General features: G+C 37.1%; 1 protein-coding gene across 1 annotated transcript; it reads right to left on the reverse strand.

Annotated features, from left to right (window-relative positions):
• Nucleotides 1-100: 100 nt before the first annotated feature.
• LOC128858525 (uncharacterized) lies at nucleotides 101-10816 on the reverse strand. The gene is made up of 3 exons (XM_054094894.1): nucleotides 9945-10816; nucleotides 512-644; nucleotides 101-452 (listed from the first exon to the last, which is right to left on the reverse strand). The coding sequence occupies exons 1-3, from the start codon at nucleotides 10576-10578 to the stop codon at nucleotides 179-181; spliced, it is 1041 nt and encodes a 346-aa protein (XP_053950869.1). The 5' UTR covers nucleotides 10579-10816; the 3' UTR covers nucleotides 101-178.
• Between the last annotated feature and the right edge of the window lie 6364 nt (nucleotides 10817-17180).

Consider the following 17180-nt stretch of genomic DNA (forward strand, 5'->3'; position numbering starts at 1 on the left):
TGATTTCAAATCATAATTTACTAATTAGAAACACACTCTGTAATATTTCTATTTTTAAATTTATTTATGAAAAACCAATATAAAAAAAATAGTTTTTACAGTTTAAATAGCAAATATTCTAAGTAGCATTTTAGACTAACATGTAACAGAAGTTTCGCTTAACAGTATTAGTACGTACTCAACTTCGCTCCCATTGCTCTTGTTCCGCACTCAAGTACTGACTATCACTCCATCCACCACTCTGAGATTCATCCATATCCTTTTTTATTTCTTTGAACGAATGCCTGGAGCTCTCATAGCGAAATGGTGGCATACGCTCGCGTGCGCTAATGTCGGTAACATAGTCCACTGCATTGATTTCGTGATTGGCGCCGGTTTGGGTTGGCGCATCGCATTCAATAGGTATTTCCTTAAGGCACCGTTGCAGGTGATTGATGTAGTTAATGGCAATTCTGAAATAGTTTGCGTCTTTAATAAATATAAATAAATACATCTTCAAATTATTCAATACCGTAAACTTTCAATTTTTGAATATTTCTTGCCGTTCGGCTTCGAAATTGGCAATTTGGAACGCAGCAGATCGAACGCTCTATTCATATCTCGCATGCGCGTGCGTTCTCTATCACAAGCAGTCTTTTTATAATCTGGGAAAGAAATGAAAATATTTAATTAATGAGATTTCTTAGGATATTTTTCTATAAATGTCCAGTTCAGCCAAAGCCAATCATTGTATTCCCTGCTCTGACCACTAAAAATGTTTAACCCAGAGCACTATCCTCCAAAACAAACTATCATCTTATCGATTTTAAAATTTAAGAGGGATAACTCATGCGTAATATTTTTGAACTTCTTAAAACCACATCGCTTTTAATGCATCAGATGGACTTGAATCCGCCTTAGAAGACGTTTATTAATTGCGTGACCTTAATTTAAGAGGGGAGAGTCTAGAAATATCAAACCAAATCTCATTTCAATAAGGAGTTAATGAAAATAGCCGAATTCCTCCTTTTATTTGGGGTTTGCGTTTTGCAGGGACCTACACATTAATGCCATCACAGCAGATGATTTTTTATCAGGAGTTTTTCACAGACGGTATACACTCGAAGACTTGACTCTATCTGCCGAGGTGCGAACGCTATTAGAAAACACTTTCTATTATTTGATATTTATGATGATATTCACTCACCAACCCAATCGACTACAGCGGCCGCCATATGACTTATTATTATAATACTTAATATTTCCTATGCACAGAATTTCCTGGACGAAATCTGACAACTGCCTGGATTGGCTACGCGAGAAAGGCTAATGATACATCTAATGATTTTCTTTATTGTCTGTCTTTATTAACAAGAGGCATAGACATCAAGTGACGTATTTTTTAACAAATTAAGGCAAAACCAAACCACGTAATCAATGAGCGTAAGGGTCGCCTATAATAATGTATAAGTATATTTTTTCTAATAGTAATCGAGATTTTCCCCCGGCGTAACCAAAACGTGGGATTGGAATCATCCACCATAAGCTGCTTCCACCAGGCCAAGCTTTCTATTCAGATTTCTACTGTCAACAACTGACCAAATTGAAGAAGGTGAAGTGGCCAGAATTGGTGAGTGGGAAGGGCTATGCACTTCTTTAACGACGCGTCTGGAGTTCCGAGAGCTTGGATATAAGGCATCCGCTATATAGTTCAAATCTGGCATCAAACCATTATCACCTTTTCTAATATTTGCTAAGTTTTCTTGGTACAAAACTATCCTCAGAGCCTTATGAAAATGAGCTGCCAAGTTGGAGGACTACTTCAATCACAAAATTATGTCAAAATTGTCAAAAGTTATCGACGAAATGGCGCAGACCAACTTGATCAAAAAATTCCCTAAACAACCGCTAGGTGACGATTTAAGTCAACTGATTTGAGTTCTGTTTTGTTTTTGTTAGGTTGCCACATCTGTTATATTGTCACAAGATTCCCAACAAAATTCTATCACCATTGCTTGACAATTGCAAAAGTTAGTAAATCTACCTCAACACGTGATTTCCATTTTTTACATTTTTTAAAAATGGATTTGAATTTGCAACAACGAGATTGTATTAAATTTTGTGTTAAAAATGGATTCAATGGCGCGAAAACCTTAGAAATATGTTTCGGTAATGATACTCTAAAGAAGCCCGCCATTTACGAGTGGCATAAACGAAAAGTTTATCGAAAAATTGATCCTCTTTTTCTTCCTAATTGGCGCGATAACCGCTTACGCGATTTTGGCCGAGTTTAACAAAGAGCGCCAGTCGTTTCTTTCTCGTGCTAACCAACGCCAGTTGGACACACGAAGTGAAGCCAAGTCCTTTTCCAATTGATCTTTCGAACGCAGAGGAGGCCTTCCTCTTCCTCTGCTACCACCAGCTGGTACCGCATCGAATACTTTCAGTGCCGAAGCGTTCGGAGTTTTGCTCGTCGATAGAGGGCTTCACACTTAGTCCAAAGTAGCACTTGTTGGCAAGAGAGATTCTACGTCAGACTTCCAGGCAGGCATTGTTTTCGGTGTGAATGCTGATTTATAAATAAACGAAGTATTTTACAACCTCGAAATCATAACTGTCAACAGGGACGTGAGTGCCGATACACGAGTGCGCCGACAGTTTGTTTGATGGCAGAAGGTACTTCGTTTTGTCACCGTTCACCACCAGACCCATTCGCTTTGCCTCTTTATCCAGTTTAGAAAAGGCAGAACTAACAGCGCGGTTGTTGAGGCCAATTATGTCAATATCATCGGCATACGCCAACAATTGTACGCTCAGGATATTGTGGTTAATGATTTAGGTTTGTTCCAAATTTCATCCAAAAAAGGGACCGGGTTGATATCGCCAAAGACATGATTTCCAAGACTTAATCTGACGCAGCATTACTGGAGACGAGACGTGTATATATGTATGAGTTCGACACGGAATGCAGACATCAGGCAAGTGAGTGGAAAGCTACGAATGTACCAAGACCAAAAACCCACGTCGTTTTCAGTCAAGAAAGAAAGCGCTGCTGACGTATTGATTACAACGATATTTTGCAAATAAATAAGAACTATTATTTGGGCGTTATGAGACGATAACGTGAAGTATTTCGCCAAAAAAAAGGATTTGTGGGAAAACAACTCGTGGATTTTGCACCATAATAAAGCATCGTCGCACAGCGCTATCATTATCAGTTTGAATTTCTGACCAAGCACGCAACGAATACCATCCAACAGTCATCGAATTCTACTGATGTGTCTCCCTGCGATTTGTTTCTGTTTCATCGAGTCAGGGAAGTGATTAAAAAACCGAAGACGGATCTGATGGCTATCCCGAAAATAGAGATCCAGAAATGTTTCGACTGTTAGATCAAAAGCTGGCTTAAGTGCGTTGTAGTTAATGGGGAGTACTTTGAAGGCTATAATGTCATTTTTGTGGCATAAACTTGTATTTTGAATTTTTTGAGTATATTCCGGAAACTTTTTGATTAAGGTGATATTTGATCTAAATCGAATAATCCTACATGGTAATATTTTTATTTTTTATTTTATTAAATTTATATAACAAAACTAATTTTATTACATAAATACAATATCAAAACGCAGCTACGAGGCCTTCAGCCGAAATGGTAATAATAACATTACTCAACAGTAAAAATCTAAGACGGTTTATATTGCTTCAAACTGAGGCTGATTAATTATAAATATTTGTATAGATTTTTTTTTTTTGATACCACATTTGGATGCCGAGACATATATATAACATATGACTTTTTATTTTTTTTACGTGCATTCCATTGTTAAAATGCAAGTGGTCCGAAAATATTGTATTTCTAACGAAAAATACGTTAGCTTAATATTTAGTTAATATTGAAAATGTCACGGGCACGTGTTAACAGTTCTAATTTATGTTGTTATATTTGTGGCGAATTTATGCCAAATCGAAAAAAAAAAGTTTTACTTAATCATACAGTTTTTTTAGCGTTTTTGTGCTGTTTAAGGTGGTATCGAATTCGAATGGTTGGTTCAAAAAAAAAATATATTGTATATATTTTGGTACGACAGCGATCATTGCCCATCAAGTTGAGATGCATTAGAAATTTTGTAAAAAAAAGTTCCATGAGAAAAACTAAAAGCGGATTCATTGCCTTTAAGACGATAGTAATTACATGGGTGTAATAGATAAAAAATAAGCCTCGAACAAAGGTCAATATTGAGTTTCAAAACTAAAATTGGTAAAACCTTTATATATATATAATTGGCGCATACACCCTTTGTGGTGTGCGTCTTGATGTTATTCCACAAATTGAGGAACCTTTGCCAAAATGTTTTAATTGATGGAAAACAGTTTATGGTGATGTTTATCCCGCAATAGAGCTCGTGAGTTGTATAGGAACGAGGTCATTTCGAGAAAATTCAAATGATTTGTCCCTCAAAGTACAAAAAAATTTAGTGAATTAGATTTTTAAGCCCTTTCAAAAGAAAAGTTAAAAAAGAAAAGGTTAAGTTAAAGAAAAGAAAGAATTCGCAAATGATAACGCGCAGGCTATGAAAACGCTACGACAGAGGACCGCATGCCAAAACTCGATGTACATATACTATAAGTATTAAAAAAGGGCACGGTAGCTGGTAGTGAGTCACACGTAAATCGTTGGAGCTCCGCTCCTAAATTAGGATAGAAAACAAAGAACTCGAAATAATTACAAAATACGCTATGGACACCGATAACTCACATTTTCTAGAGGCAGGAGCACCCTTTTCTACTTATACTTTGTATAGAACAAGCAACAGGAGGTATCCCCATTGATTTACAGTGGCTCACAGCTTATTTCGTGTGCCCGTTTATCAAAATAAAAAAGTTTAATATTTTTGTATAAACTTTATTTAGAAAAAAAACTTAAACGTACATTCAAAGATAAATTATTTCTTGTTACAAACATACATAAATAAATTTAAATTATTTCTTCTTAAGTAATATATTTACAGCAAAATCAAAATTATAAGTAAATCCACGTCACACCTTATTTCGTGTGCTTAACCAAACTAGAAAAAACATGATTTTTTTTTTTAAATTTATTAAGTTTTTACTAATCTAATATTTTGTAGAGGTAGCCTTTTTGTTTTAATACAGCTTTTAACCGGGATTGCATGGAGCTAACAAGTTTGACAGTGTATTCAGGAGATATTTTCTCCCACTCCACTTGCAATGCTGTTTTTAGATCTTGTCTGTTGCTTATGTTATGTTTTCTAATTTTTTGATCCAGAATATTCCATAAATTCTCAATTACAATGAGAACAGGTGATTGTGCTGGCGTTTTTACCACATGAGGGCAATTCCATATAAGCCACCGTTGCACTAATTCCGACTTATGCTTCGGATCATTGCCCTGATAGAACCTGAACCTGTCCCGAATGCCTAATTTTTCAGCACTTTATAGTAAATTATTTTTTAATAAATTCAAATAAACTGTTTCATCCATAATTTCGTCGATAAAAACCAAGTTTCCGACACCAGCTGTTGACATGCAGCCCCAAACCATTACATGGCCCCCACCGTGTTTTACTGTACCACGCAGATTCTTCGGGTCCAGCTCCGCGTTGGGCTTACGCCAAACGAAAGACTTTCCATCGGAACCAAAGAGGTTGAATTTGCTTTCGTCGGCGAAAATAACGTTATTCCAAAATGTTTGGTCTTTATTAACATGGTTTTTGGCAAACTCCACCCCTAATCTTCTGTCACGCTCATTAACAAACGGTTTGTTTCGAGCTGTACGACCATGGAAATCAGCTTTGCGCAGAATTCTTCTTATTGTTTCAGGATTACATGACTTACCAAGTACTTTTTCAACCTCTTTTGTCAAAGCTGGCGCACTAATTCGTGGGTCTTTTTTAATTTTTCTTAATATCCACCTTTCATCAGCTTCTGTAAAAATTTTGTTTGGAGCTTGGCGGCCTTTGTCAACCACTCTTTTTTCACGAGAAAAGCGTCGAATAATGTACTGTACTGTGGAAGTACTTAAATTTACAATTTGAGCAATTTATATCTTCGACTTTCCATTTTTGTAATGCGTAATCACTATTTCGCGCCTTTCAATCGACGTACGACGACCCATCACGGTATTTTTTAAATTAAGCTGGACAACCGACTACTTTCAATGTGTAAACTAAATAAGGATATAATCTAATATACTATGCAAAACAAATTTCTTATAATTGCTAACCGGTTTACTGGCGCCGATAACGGTAAAAGTGAACACACGAAATAAGCTGTGACGTAAATTTACCTAGTATTCTGTTTTTGTTGTAAATATTCTACTATAGCAGAAAAAATTTGAATGCATTTATACATGTTTGTAATTAGAAATAATTTATCTTTGATTGTGCATTTAAATTTTTTTTTAAATAAATCAAATAAAAATAATTTTACAATTCTTTAGTTTAACATACAGCCACACGAAATAAGCTGTGAGCCACTGTAGGTGCTGAATGTCAAATAAAATCTGGAATACTATGTACTAATACTCTCGAGTCGATAGCACTGAAAATTAGTTACAAATATTTATGTTAAAGAGCAATGTATAGGGAAGGCCACAAAAGATCGTTTAGGTCGAAGTGTCAGTCATTGGGCACAGATACAAAACTATTACTTCAAAGGCAAGATACACAAAATTGTTTTAACACTTCTTCTTACTATTTTGCTCTCACCGATTACCCAAGGCAAGGGTCAAGCGGAAATGAACCTGAATTCGGTTCGTTTACCCAATAGAAATCAATTAGCACGAAGAACGAGAAAACCCTACGAGAGCGCTTCGAAAATTACTTAAGCAGCGAAAGAAATTTCATCTTTCAGTGGGATAAAAGGTACGGAAACATCGGAGAGGTTTAGTCTAATACCGCAACTAAATACAAGAGCCGTCCTGAGCTATGAAGCTCAAGTATATACTTTTTGAAGCTTGTGCGTTCAATAAATAAAAGCTCTAGAATAACAAAACATGAATCTATAATCTCTCATAACAACTCACTAATGCTCTCGGCAATCAGTCTCCTCTCTTCTCAAATTAAATACAGTACCAGAGAAAGGAAATTTGTTTATCTTTTTTCTACTCTCTTTTGATAAGACATTCGTCTAACAAGCGCGGTTCTCACTGCACTTTGTCTGATTTTTTTACACGCCGCCAGTTACTTCTGAAGAAGTTGTCACTATGTGGAAAAGTATGCCACTATGAAGAAGACTAAGGACTCAGACGTACGAGGAAGGCTTATTTTCAGGTAAAAGATATTCTAAGTCGATGTGTCGGCCATTGAGTTCCATGGTTAAAAGGAAACCAAGGAAATTCATTTAGAGTTCAAATCGGTTTAAGGGATAGAGGTAAATTTAAACCAACTGCACTATCATAAAGAATCATGAGCCTACATGAAGCCCACTAGGGATAACAGAACAAACTTCTACATACAGCGTGTGGAGTGATCACTTTCAACAACCTAAATACGCTCCAACACATCGACTATAAGTGGAAGTTGATAATTCTCGCATGTACAGGGTCTGGCACCCGAAGTGTAACATACTTCAGACCGCTCGCGCAGCTACTGCATGTACATCAGCTGTCTTAGTTGGCTATATGACAGTCCAGAGTATTGTTTACAAGCGCACGGAAACATTTTGCCGAGAGTAAACGCGAAAAAAAAATGAGTAATGGATTTCAAATGTAATATTTGGCTGGAAAATCACAACCAGCGATAATTCGTGAGCTCGAGCACTTTAAAATAAATGAAGTTTTTGTTTATCGCACCATTACTCGTTACAATGATACTGGTAGCATTGCAAAACGTCATGGAGGTGGTCATCAAAACACTCCAACGTCACGTGAAAAAGTTCAAAAAATGACTTGAGCGAAATCCACGACGAAGTGCCAATGAAATGGCGAAAGAACTGAAAATATCTGGCATAGCATCCTACGTATACCTAAAAATGATTTCAAAGTCAAGCCTTACAAGATCCAAAAGGGCGCATGATCTCACATCAAAGCAGCGACAAGTCAGACTTGAGAGAGCGAAGGAGTTGCTTCGCTTGGCCGAAAGCGGTCTATTTTCGAACATTGTGTTTTCTGACGAGACAATTTTTCAAATTGTGCAATTTGTAAACTCCCAAAACGAAGGGTTTATTTGACCGACCGTTCATACGAGAATTTTAGTCATCGATTGGCCACTAGGAGGCAGAACCCGCCACAGGTAATGGTTTGGGCCACTGTAACCGCAGATGGGCGCTCTTCAATCGTTTTTATAGTGCCTGGCATCAAGGTAAATGCGAAATATTATCTAGAAAGTATTCTGGAGGTTGCTTTGAAACCGTGGGCAGACAAACATTTCGGTGGCAGACCATGGAGGCTTCAACAGGACTCGGCACCGTCTCACTAAAAAACAACCTTCCAAACTTCATAATGTCCACACAATGGCTCTCAAATTCACCAGCCGCAAACCCGATGGATTATTCTCTTTGGACCATTTTGGAGAGCAAGGTCCGAACTAGTCTCGGGGCGCTGAAAAAAGATATTGTCCGCGAGCGGGCCAAAATACCTGCAAGTTACATTCGGGCAGCTTTCGATTCGTTTCTGGACCGTTTCCAGGCCATAGTCAAGGCAAAATGTGGTTATATCGAGCAAAGGTAAATTGATTTTTAATTTTGTATTATTTTCACACACTTTTTACTTTGAATTGAATAAAAGTAATTTTCCAAACTAAAGTTATGGCCTTTTTACTTGGTTACACTTCGATTGCCGGACCCTGTACATGTTTCTCATTAATTAAATACTTCTGTACGATGTATATAATCTGTCAAAGATTACATATTGAAGCTCGATCAGTTGAATAAAGGACAACAAAGACCTTTACCAATGCATAAAAAGGAGCACGCTGAGAAACCTATTAAAGTTTACTCTCATCTTAATTAGTGAAGTAGTTTACTCCCGCGAGCGGCCGCCGTAGCCGAATGGGTTGGTGCACGACTACCATTCGGAATTCAGAGAGTGAACGTTAGTCCGAATCCTGGTGAAAACACCAGAATTAAGAAAAACATTTCTCTAATAGCGGTCGCCCCTCGGCAGGCAATGGCAAACCTCCGAGTGTATTTCTGCCATGAAACAGCTCCTCACAAAAATATATGCCGTTCGGAGTCGGTCCCTCCATTTGTGGAACAACATCAAGGCGCACACCACAAATACGAGGAGGAGCTCGGCCAAACACCCAAAACGGGTGTACGCGCCAATTATATATATATATATATATAGTTTACACCCGCGGCAGCTTCGCTGAAGATTATTCTTAGCAAGATGATCCTTTGTAACAGAGTACTTACGTTAACAGACCAATATTAATACATCCCGTATTTCTGCCTATTCAAACTTAAGTGAATCGACGAACCAACATAGGGCGTTTGAATTTTGTAGAACAAAATTGAAATATATCGCACGAGAGTTTGCTTTGTTTAGAGCTACAGAAATAATTACAAATGCCACGCTTCTCGATGAAGCAGCAACTAACTAGGATATTTATTCACCATAGAGCCGAAGAGCGTGTAAGATGATAATAATTTGTATTTTTATTTTACATTTATAAATATCCTTTATTAGATATTCGGCCGAACTTCTCTACAAATGAAGCGACCTGCGCCATAAACGCCTCCGAATTTGAGATGGTTATTATAAGGAGCGTTTTCATTGCATAACTACACTCCGGGACTTTATATTGCCGGCCGAACGCGACCGCTTATATACCGCTGAACTAGACAGCGAACTTCGAACCAGAACCCTAGTATGATGATAATGCTTAAGCCCACGGCAGCAACTGTCACTTTTAAAACTAATCTACACAATTTCGAAACCCGTTTTCTTTCAATAACACTTTCGTCCTGAATCTAACAAAACTTTTTTATTACTTTTTTATCACCTTTCTCCAATTGCAACGCCTTCTCCTTCCAAGATGGATTTGTTTCTTTTGAAATGATGTGTTCACGTGCGGAAAGGTATCTGATGCTAATTGGAGGTGGTACCAATTCCGCCAAAGATTTCCCTTTCATATCCGTCGCCACAGGCCACGAGCTCACCGTCTGTGGTATTTGCGTAGTATAACTAGTAGGTGTAGCTGTAGATATCCCGTTACCGACGGTACGTGGTGGTAATAACGAGTTTGGTGGTGATGGTGGTGTAGGTGGACTTTCGTATTGAGTATAAGGATTACTATAGACCGGTGGTGGCGAGAGATGAGCAATCATCGGCAGCATGTGAGGCTCGCCGGGCGAATGCACAGCATATGGTTGATAATGTGCGTGCGTTAAATATGAATTTCCATTCATATGCATATCTAAAGGATACTCCGAACTGTAAACAGATGCGGCACTACCACTTAGTAGCGTTGGTTTTGGTGTGGTGCCAAGTTCCAGTAGTACTGGCTTTTCCGTTTCCGATTGATAAGAATCGGCCTCGTCACAAACATCCGCTGCACCGTCGGTTGCTGCAATGGCGTTGGGCACAAGTGCCGTCGGCTCCTCACTGGCACTGCTACTAAGTAATTCATCAGACATTGTGTTATGTTAATTTGGCTCTAAAGTGATTTTTACTATTGCACAGACACATATGGTATATACATTTATAAGCACAAAACCGCATGTGCAACCATTTGTTTCTTTATTTTTTATTTCGGCATATTTCGTAACACATTTGTTTTTTTAAGAAATTCAATTAAGTTATTATTTTTTGTAAGAATAAATTTAAAACTCCATCCGATTCACCGCCGCGTTCGCGCTCTATAATCGTCCATCAACTGCGAATGCTTTCAGTAAAATGTCACAAGATTTAAGATCGATTCGTTATCGCACCTTCAAGATCACTTTCGTTTTTTAAGCGTTAAAAGTCGAGCTTAGGTTCTCTTTGCGTGGAATATGTGACGACACCGTATGAAATGTATGGCTGCCAGTATGGCTGACTACTGCACACCGTTACACACACGCTCATGTTAACTTATAAAACATATGTATGTACATACATGCATACCAACGTACATAGGTGCATACTATGCGTGTGCCTACACGTACGTGCGCGCTCCAGTCTGTTTGTATGATAGTATTGATGCGCCCTGCTCCAACTTCATTTGTAGTATTTAATACCGTTCAATATTCAATTTAGTTTTATAGGAATTAGTTTCATAAGTAGATATGATGGCTTATGGTGAGTGTTTCAAGTTACGCATATCGCCAAGGGAGGACAGCGATTCTCAAAAGGAAGTGTGGCGGTGGAGGTCGAAAAGTGGTGAGTGACTCAAAAAATTATTTTACAACGCAACAAAAAAAAATGGAAAGAAGTGTAATGATATAGGTTACAAAGCCAACCAAAATGGAATAAATTTGTTTTTCAATTAATTTTAATTTTTTCTACATTCCCAATATTCTAATTAATTAAGATGAAAGTTATAATATAGCTTGAACTCAAACAAACCTTTAACTAGAGGGTGATCAATTTAGAAGTATCGGATTTTAAATTGAAATAAAACAACGAAAATTCAATCTTAACTATTTTTTAACTTATTTTTTAGAGATAGTCCCTTTCAAATGTAAGCCGCGACTCGCTTGAAGACTTCGGTAGGTATCTCGTGAAAAACTTTAGTTATGTTGGCTTCCAATGTTTCAATAAGCTGGTTTATCCATAAGGCATTTAGACTTTACATATCCCCACAAATAAAAGTTCAAAAGTGTGATATCACACAATCCTGGTGGCCAATCCACTGGTCCGAGACGAGAGATAAACTGCTCACCGAAACTACGACGCAATAAATCCATTGTTTCACGGGCTTGCCATAGCGCCGTCTTATTGGAACCAAATGTTTTGGAAATCACGGGCTTGTTTTAAATGGATGTAATGGGTGTTCTTGAATGGCTTTAGGTTGATATTCAGCCAAATATTGCAATTTTGCCGACGTAGCCATTAAGGCAATAATGAGTCTCATCGCTGAGCCCTCATCGTTGGCCTGAGCGCGCGATGCCCCCATCAGACACTAGTAAAAAATTACAAGCAAAAAAAATGAAGAAGTGAGAGAATATGGTGCATTTACAGATCAAAATAAAAATACATTGGAAAATAAATATATAATAAAATACAAAAATATTCATTGTGCTCAGAATGAAGCGATGTTATCAAATTGACACAAGGTACTGATGCGTGTTGATATAATATATGTACTGTTATGTTACTTTATTTCTGAAAATTATCAAGATAGGAAAATCTCCATTAATAATAATAATAATAACTACTGTAATAATAATAAAAATATTTAATAGTATGGTGCTTATAGCTTAAATCTTTAAAATTTAATAGAATTGATTTATGGTCACGCGCAAGTACACTCAGCTACAACGCCCGCTTTAAGAGAAAATCTAACACTTTTTTTCTAAGCTGGACCAGCTTTACTCGCCACGGTAATCAAGGGATCAAGTGCTGAACGCCTGTAATTGAATAAAGGAAAATATTATGCCAAGTTTCACAATAGAAAAAAAATTGTAAATGTTCTGAAAGGATACCGTCAGTATACTGATAGCAGATAGAATTACCTATACTTTCCCTTCCGTTATTTATATCACTACTGGTTGTCTTTGCAGCCAGGCGATTTTAACTGAGCCTCGTCTTCAACATTGTGCTTACTCCTGTCGTATACCGCTCCAAAATAATTATTTTTCAAAACGGTCAGATCACAATTTATTTCAAATATATATATTTTTTCGTCGGGAAAGTAAGGCAAATACGTAAAAATCAGTTCCTGTTAAACAATATGCTTCCCTTAACTATTACTAATTAAAGTACATACATTTTTTCTAATATCGGTCACTTCTCGGTACCTTCCGTCATCTTCTGAGGAAATTATCTGCCGTTCGGAGGTGTCATAAAACTGCACGCTCATTGTAAAATCAACATCAAGAGGCACATAGCAAATTGGAGGAGAATTAATACAATATTATAATATTGCTACCCACCTTCGGCATAAATATTGTTCAGATCGGACAGTAACCATTCTCCCTTTTTTATATGTGAAGACTAAATACGCGTCCGTGCGTTTAATTTTTCAAGCTATGACTTTAACTTTCATTGCCGACTTAAATGAGAAGTTTCAGTACGAACCGAAATTAGGTTTCTATACTTCTTTAAGAATGTGTTTCAATTGCGAAAATTATTAGGAATAACTATTTATAATATTTTTTTTAATTTAGAGATTGGGCTTAATAGCCGATATGATCCACTCAATATCACAGCCTGTAGTTATCTCAAATTTTTTACTAAAAAGTTATCAATAGGCTTTAATCTCTATTTAGGTATGTATATTAAACTACACAAAGAAAATTTCAAAATTGAAAGATAAAGGCAGATAATTGGAACTCAAATTTGAACAAATATCCATACTCGGACCTCATCAGTAGGAATATTGTTTAAAATAACATACGCATTTTACTATAAAGATATACGTATAAGTATGTAAGTATATATTTTTATTTTCATTTAAAAAAATTAAAACGCGCTCCACTGTTCTCGAGTATTCGACTACCCCACGGCAGGATCTTGCACGGCACATCATTGTTACCATTTCGATCTTTCATCAAGCGCTTGATTGATTGGCCCAATAGCAGCAAGAGCTCTTACATATTGGTACTTCATTTAGTATTGACTTTCTACGTATTGATTAAGCGCTATTCTCTCGCTAGAATGTGGGGCGGTCCAATATGTGTATTACATATGTACATACTTCAACTCGCAGTACATGTAGGTGCATGTGTACTTAACTAGAAAAGAAAAAGTGTGTGTAAACAGATATATGTGGTGGCTTGTTTCATAAGAGGTCCAATTATTGCGCTTTGTTACACTTGCAACAGCAAGTGCATACAGACATGAATGCATGCACATATACATATGTATGTATTTGTGCATAGTGTTTTATTTGTCAGCTGTCATTATGCTCTTTGCTGAGATAAAATTGTGGCCATTTATCAGTCAGTCAGTCTACTCATCCATCCAAAAGTTTATTTGACTATCGTCTCAGCAACACTATTCATCAATTAGATTCGCATTATAAAGGATGAAGTTGACACAAAACGTGCGTGCGTAAATATACAAACACATTGACATGTTGAACCAAGTACTCGTAGATGAGTTGAGATGAATTGAAAAGTGCATCTTAATGTATGTATGTAAATATTTTGTATTTTAGTCATCGCTTTTCTATTAGACGTCCAGTTAGCCATATTGGAGATAAGCAGTTAATAATAAAATTATATATATGGAGATATCTTTTTAATCGATAATTTCATGACAGTCGAGTATTTTTATTCTATCCTCTTAAGCGATTTTTACTAAACTCAACAAAGCGAGTTTTAATTGAAAATATCAAGTTTAGTTTCACCACTTAACATTTACAGCTACAGACAGTAACGAATATTTTAACAACTGGAGCACTACACTACAAGGATGTAAGTTAATGTCACTATACAAAACATCCAGCTCAACGTTTCCTCATTTGCGACATTCCCCATAGCCAACCCAAAAAGTTTCATAAATCTTCCGCAAAAAATTTTTCTCGCTCTCCAGAGACTGCTTAATAAAAGATGTCACTGTAAAAGCTGCTGTGCAATAAAATAGTGCAATAATCTATCATTCTTGCGGGAGGCACTTATGCGGGTGTGGTTTTCGTTCGCCAAGAGAGCGATTTACTGCTCAATTGCTTGCCAGGCGCAGAAAGCAAAGTTGGGCAGATAACATCGCCAAAGAAACACAACCCGCGACCGAAGCAAACTGCACAAGAGACCTGTAACAAGCAGCACAAAGGCATCCCCTAAACCGATAAAAAACGATTGGGTTATTTTGACATTCTCTACGGATGCTCAGCTCCAGCTTGGGGCTGACTTTTAATATAATATATAAAAACATGTTTGAAACTCACCGAGATGAGTGCGGCTCAATATGTGACTGCGCTGCGCAGTTTCAAAATCCTAATGCTAATAAAGACTGTCCAAGTAGTTCAGAAATCTGTGAAGCAATAAAGTGTTTAAAAAACAACAAATAGCGCGGAGTCCACAACAAACGCAAAGCTACTCCATCCAATCATCACAAATTTTTGGGAAACAGAATCGCTTCCAGATGAACTTGCAGAGGATGTAATTATTAAACTTCCCAAAAAAGGCACTTGTCTAAGCGAAAATAATGGTGTGGCATTACACTTTTGAGTATGGTAAAAAAAAATATAGCGCATAACAAGCGGTTAGCCGAAGTGATAATGCCGAATATGAGGAAAGAATCAGCTGGATTCCGCCCGCACAAATCATGTGTGGACCAAGTCAACAGCCTACGCATCATTGTAGAACTATCGGTAGAGTGGCAACCTCCTCTTCAATTGGTATTTATTAACTTTGAGAAGGCCTTCAACGCCTTAAACCACAATGCCATTTGAAAAGCGATAGCCTGCAAAGGAATACCAAAGAAGCTAATATCGCTTGGCAAAACAATTTTATCACAAGTTATCCCATGGGGTTTGACTGAAAGACTGGATAATTTAGACCACGCTGATGACATCTGCCTGTTAAGTAGCATCTTGGCAGATATGAAAAAACAGGTCGAGCTCATTGTTAATTTTGCAATGAAAGTAGGGCTGAAGATAAACGTTGGCAAAACTAAAACACTCCGAATCAACATCGAATGTATCACAAACTTTTTCTCATCTAAATGAGGCGTTGGAGAATATGGATTGCTTTTTTATCTAGGCTGCATCATTGACAAATGTGGCGGCTTGTCCGCAGATGTCGCTAATAGACTTGCAAAAGCTAGGCAAGCCTTCGAAATCATTAGGCCAGTGTAGAACTCAGGCATCTTTTCCCCTCTCACCAAACTCCAAATTTTTGGCCCGAATGTTAAATCAACGCTGTTGTACGGGTGAAAATACAGGTATTTATCAATAAATGCCTCTACCAAATCCTCAGAATCTTCTGGCCCAACGCTATTACAAACAACGATTTGCAGACGTAAACGGCGACCCGCATATACCTGGAGAAGGCAGCTTGAAAATGAATTGTAGAATATGAAGCTATGTTGGAAAGAGATCACAACATTTGCGAACGACAGAACAGCTCGGAAAAATCTCGTTAAGACCCTTTGCTCCTTAACGAAACGATAGGAATATACTTCAATGGCGGAAATATTTTTTCTCGGTTATAAAATATCGGAAACTCCTTCTACTTCTTATTCATTAGTGAAGAATGAATTCATTCATTTAATTGTGGTCTAAGCTTTAATTTAAATATAAAGTATGTGAATTCATATCGCAAAAGTATTCGGAAAAGCTTTTCCAGTAGCGTATTCTTTCATTTTAATAACTTCTCTTAAATTTTTCTGTATTGGGGAAAACTACTTTCGCGTTCTCACAGCAGATAGCTCCGCCCATTTTTTGAGTATCGCTGCTTCTACCCACAGGTGCTCAATCGGTTTTCGATCCGGGAACTGTTGTGGCGTTCTCAAAACATTCGAAGTGTTATATGAAATTCAAAGCCTCGTATTGTGCGCCGTATGCTTAGGCTCGTTATCTTGCTGAAAGATATAATGAACCGAATTCCCAAGTTTGTTGAGCTCCTTTATATTTGAATATAAAGTCGATGGTCCATTTTATCTAATAATCTGATAAATCGCATGTTACCGACACCGTTTGCTCTCACACATCCACACAACATTACATTGCCATCAGCGTGCTTAACTGAACGTACTGTATTATTACGGTGCATTTCGGAATTCACTTTTTACCACAATCTGGCCCAAAAATGTTACATTTAGTCTCATCACTAAATACAATATTATAACAATTTTGACTAAAACTCGTTGGGATCAATATACTTTTTTACGAATTTCAAACGCTTTTTTTCACTTACGTCACTTACTCTCGAATGAGAAGTCCAAAGTTTCCTTTTTATTTTTACTCAAGATGGAAAACAAAACAAATAGAGTTTGACAAACTCACTCTTAGTTTTCCATAAAAATTGTTTCCATTGTTATTGTCCTGTGTATTTTATTCTTGTCATAAAAGCTATCGCCCAATGTGATGGTTCAAAGATAGGTAAGTAGAATAATTGCTTAATTAATGCTTTGAAACCTACGATCACATTCG

Source organism: Anastrepha ludens, chromosome 2 (genome assembly GCF_028408465.1).
Source record: "Anastrepha ludens isolate Willacy chromosome 2, idAnaLude1.1, whole genome shotgun sequence".
Classification (NCBI taxonomy): domain Eukaryota; kingdom Metazoa; phylum Arthropoda; class Insecta; order Diptera; family Tephritidae; genus Anastrepha; species Anastrepha ludens.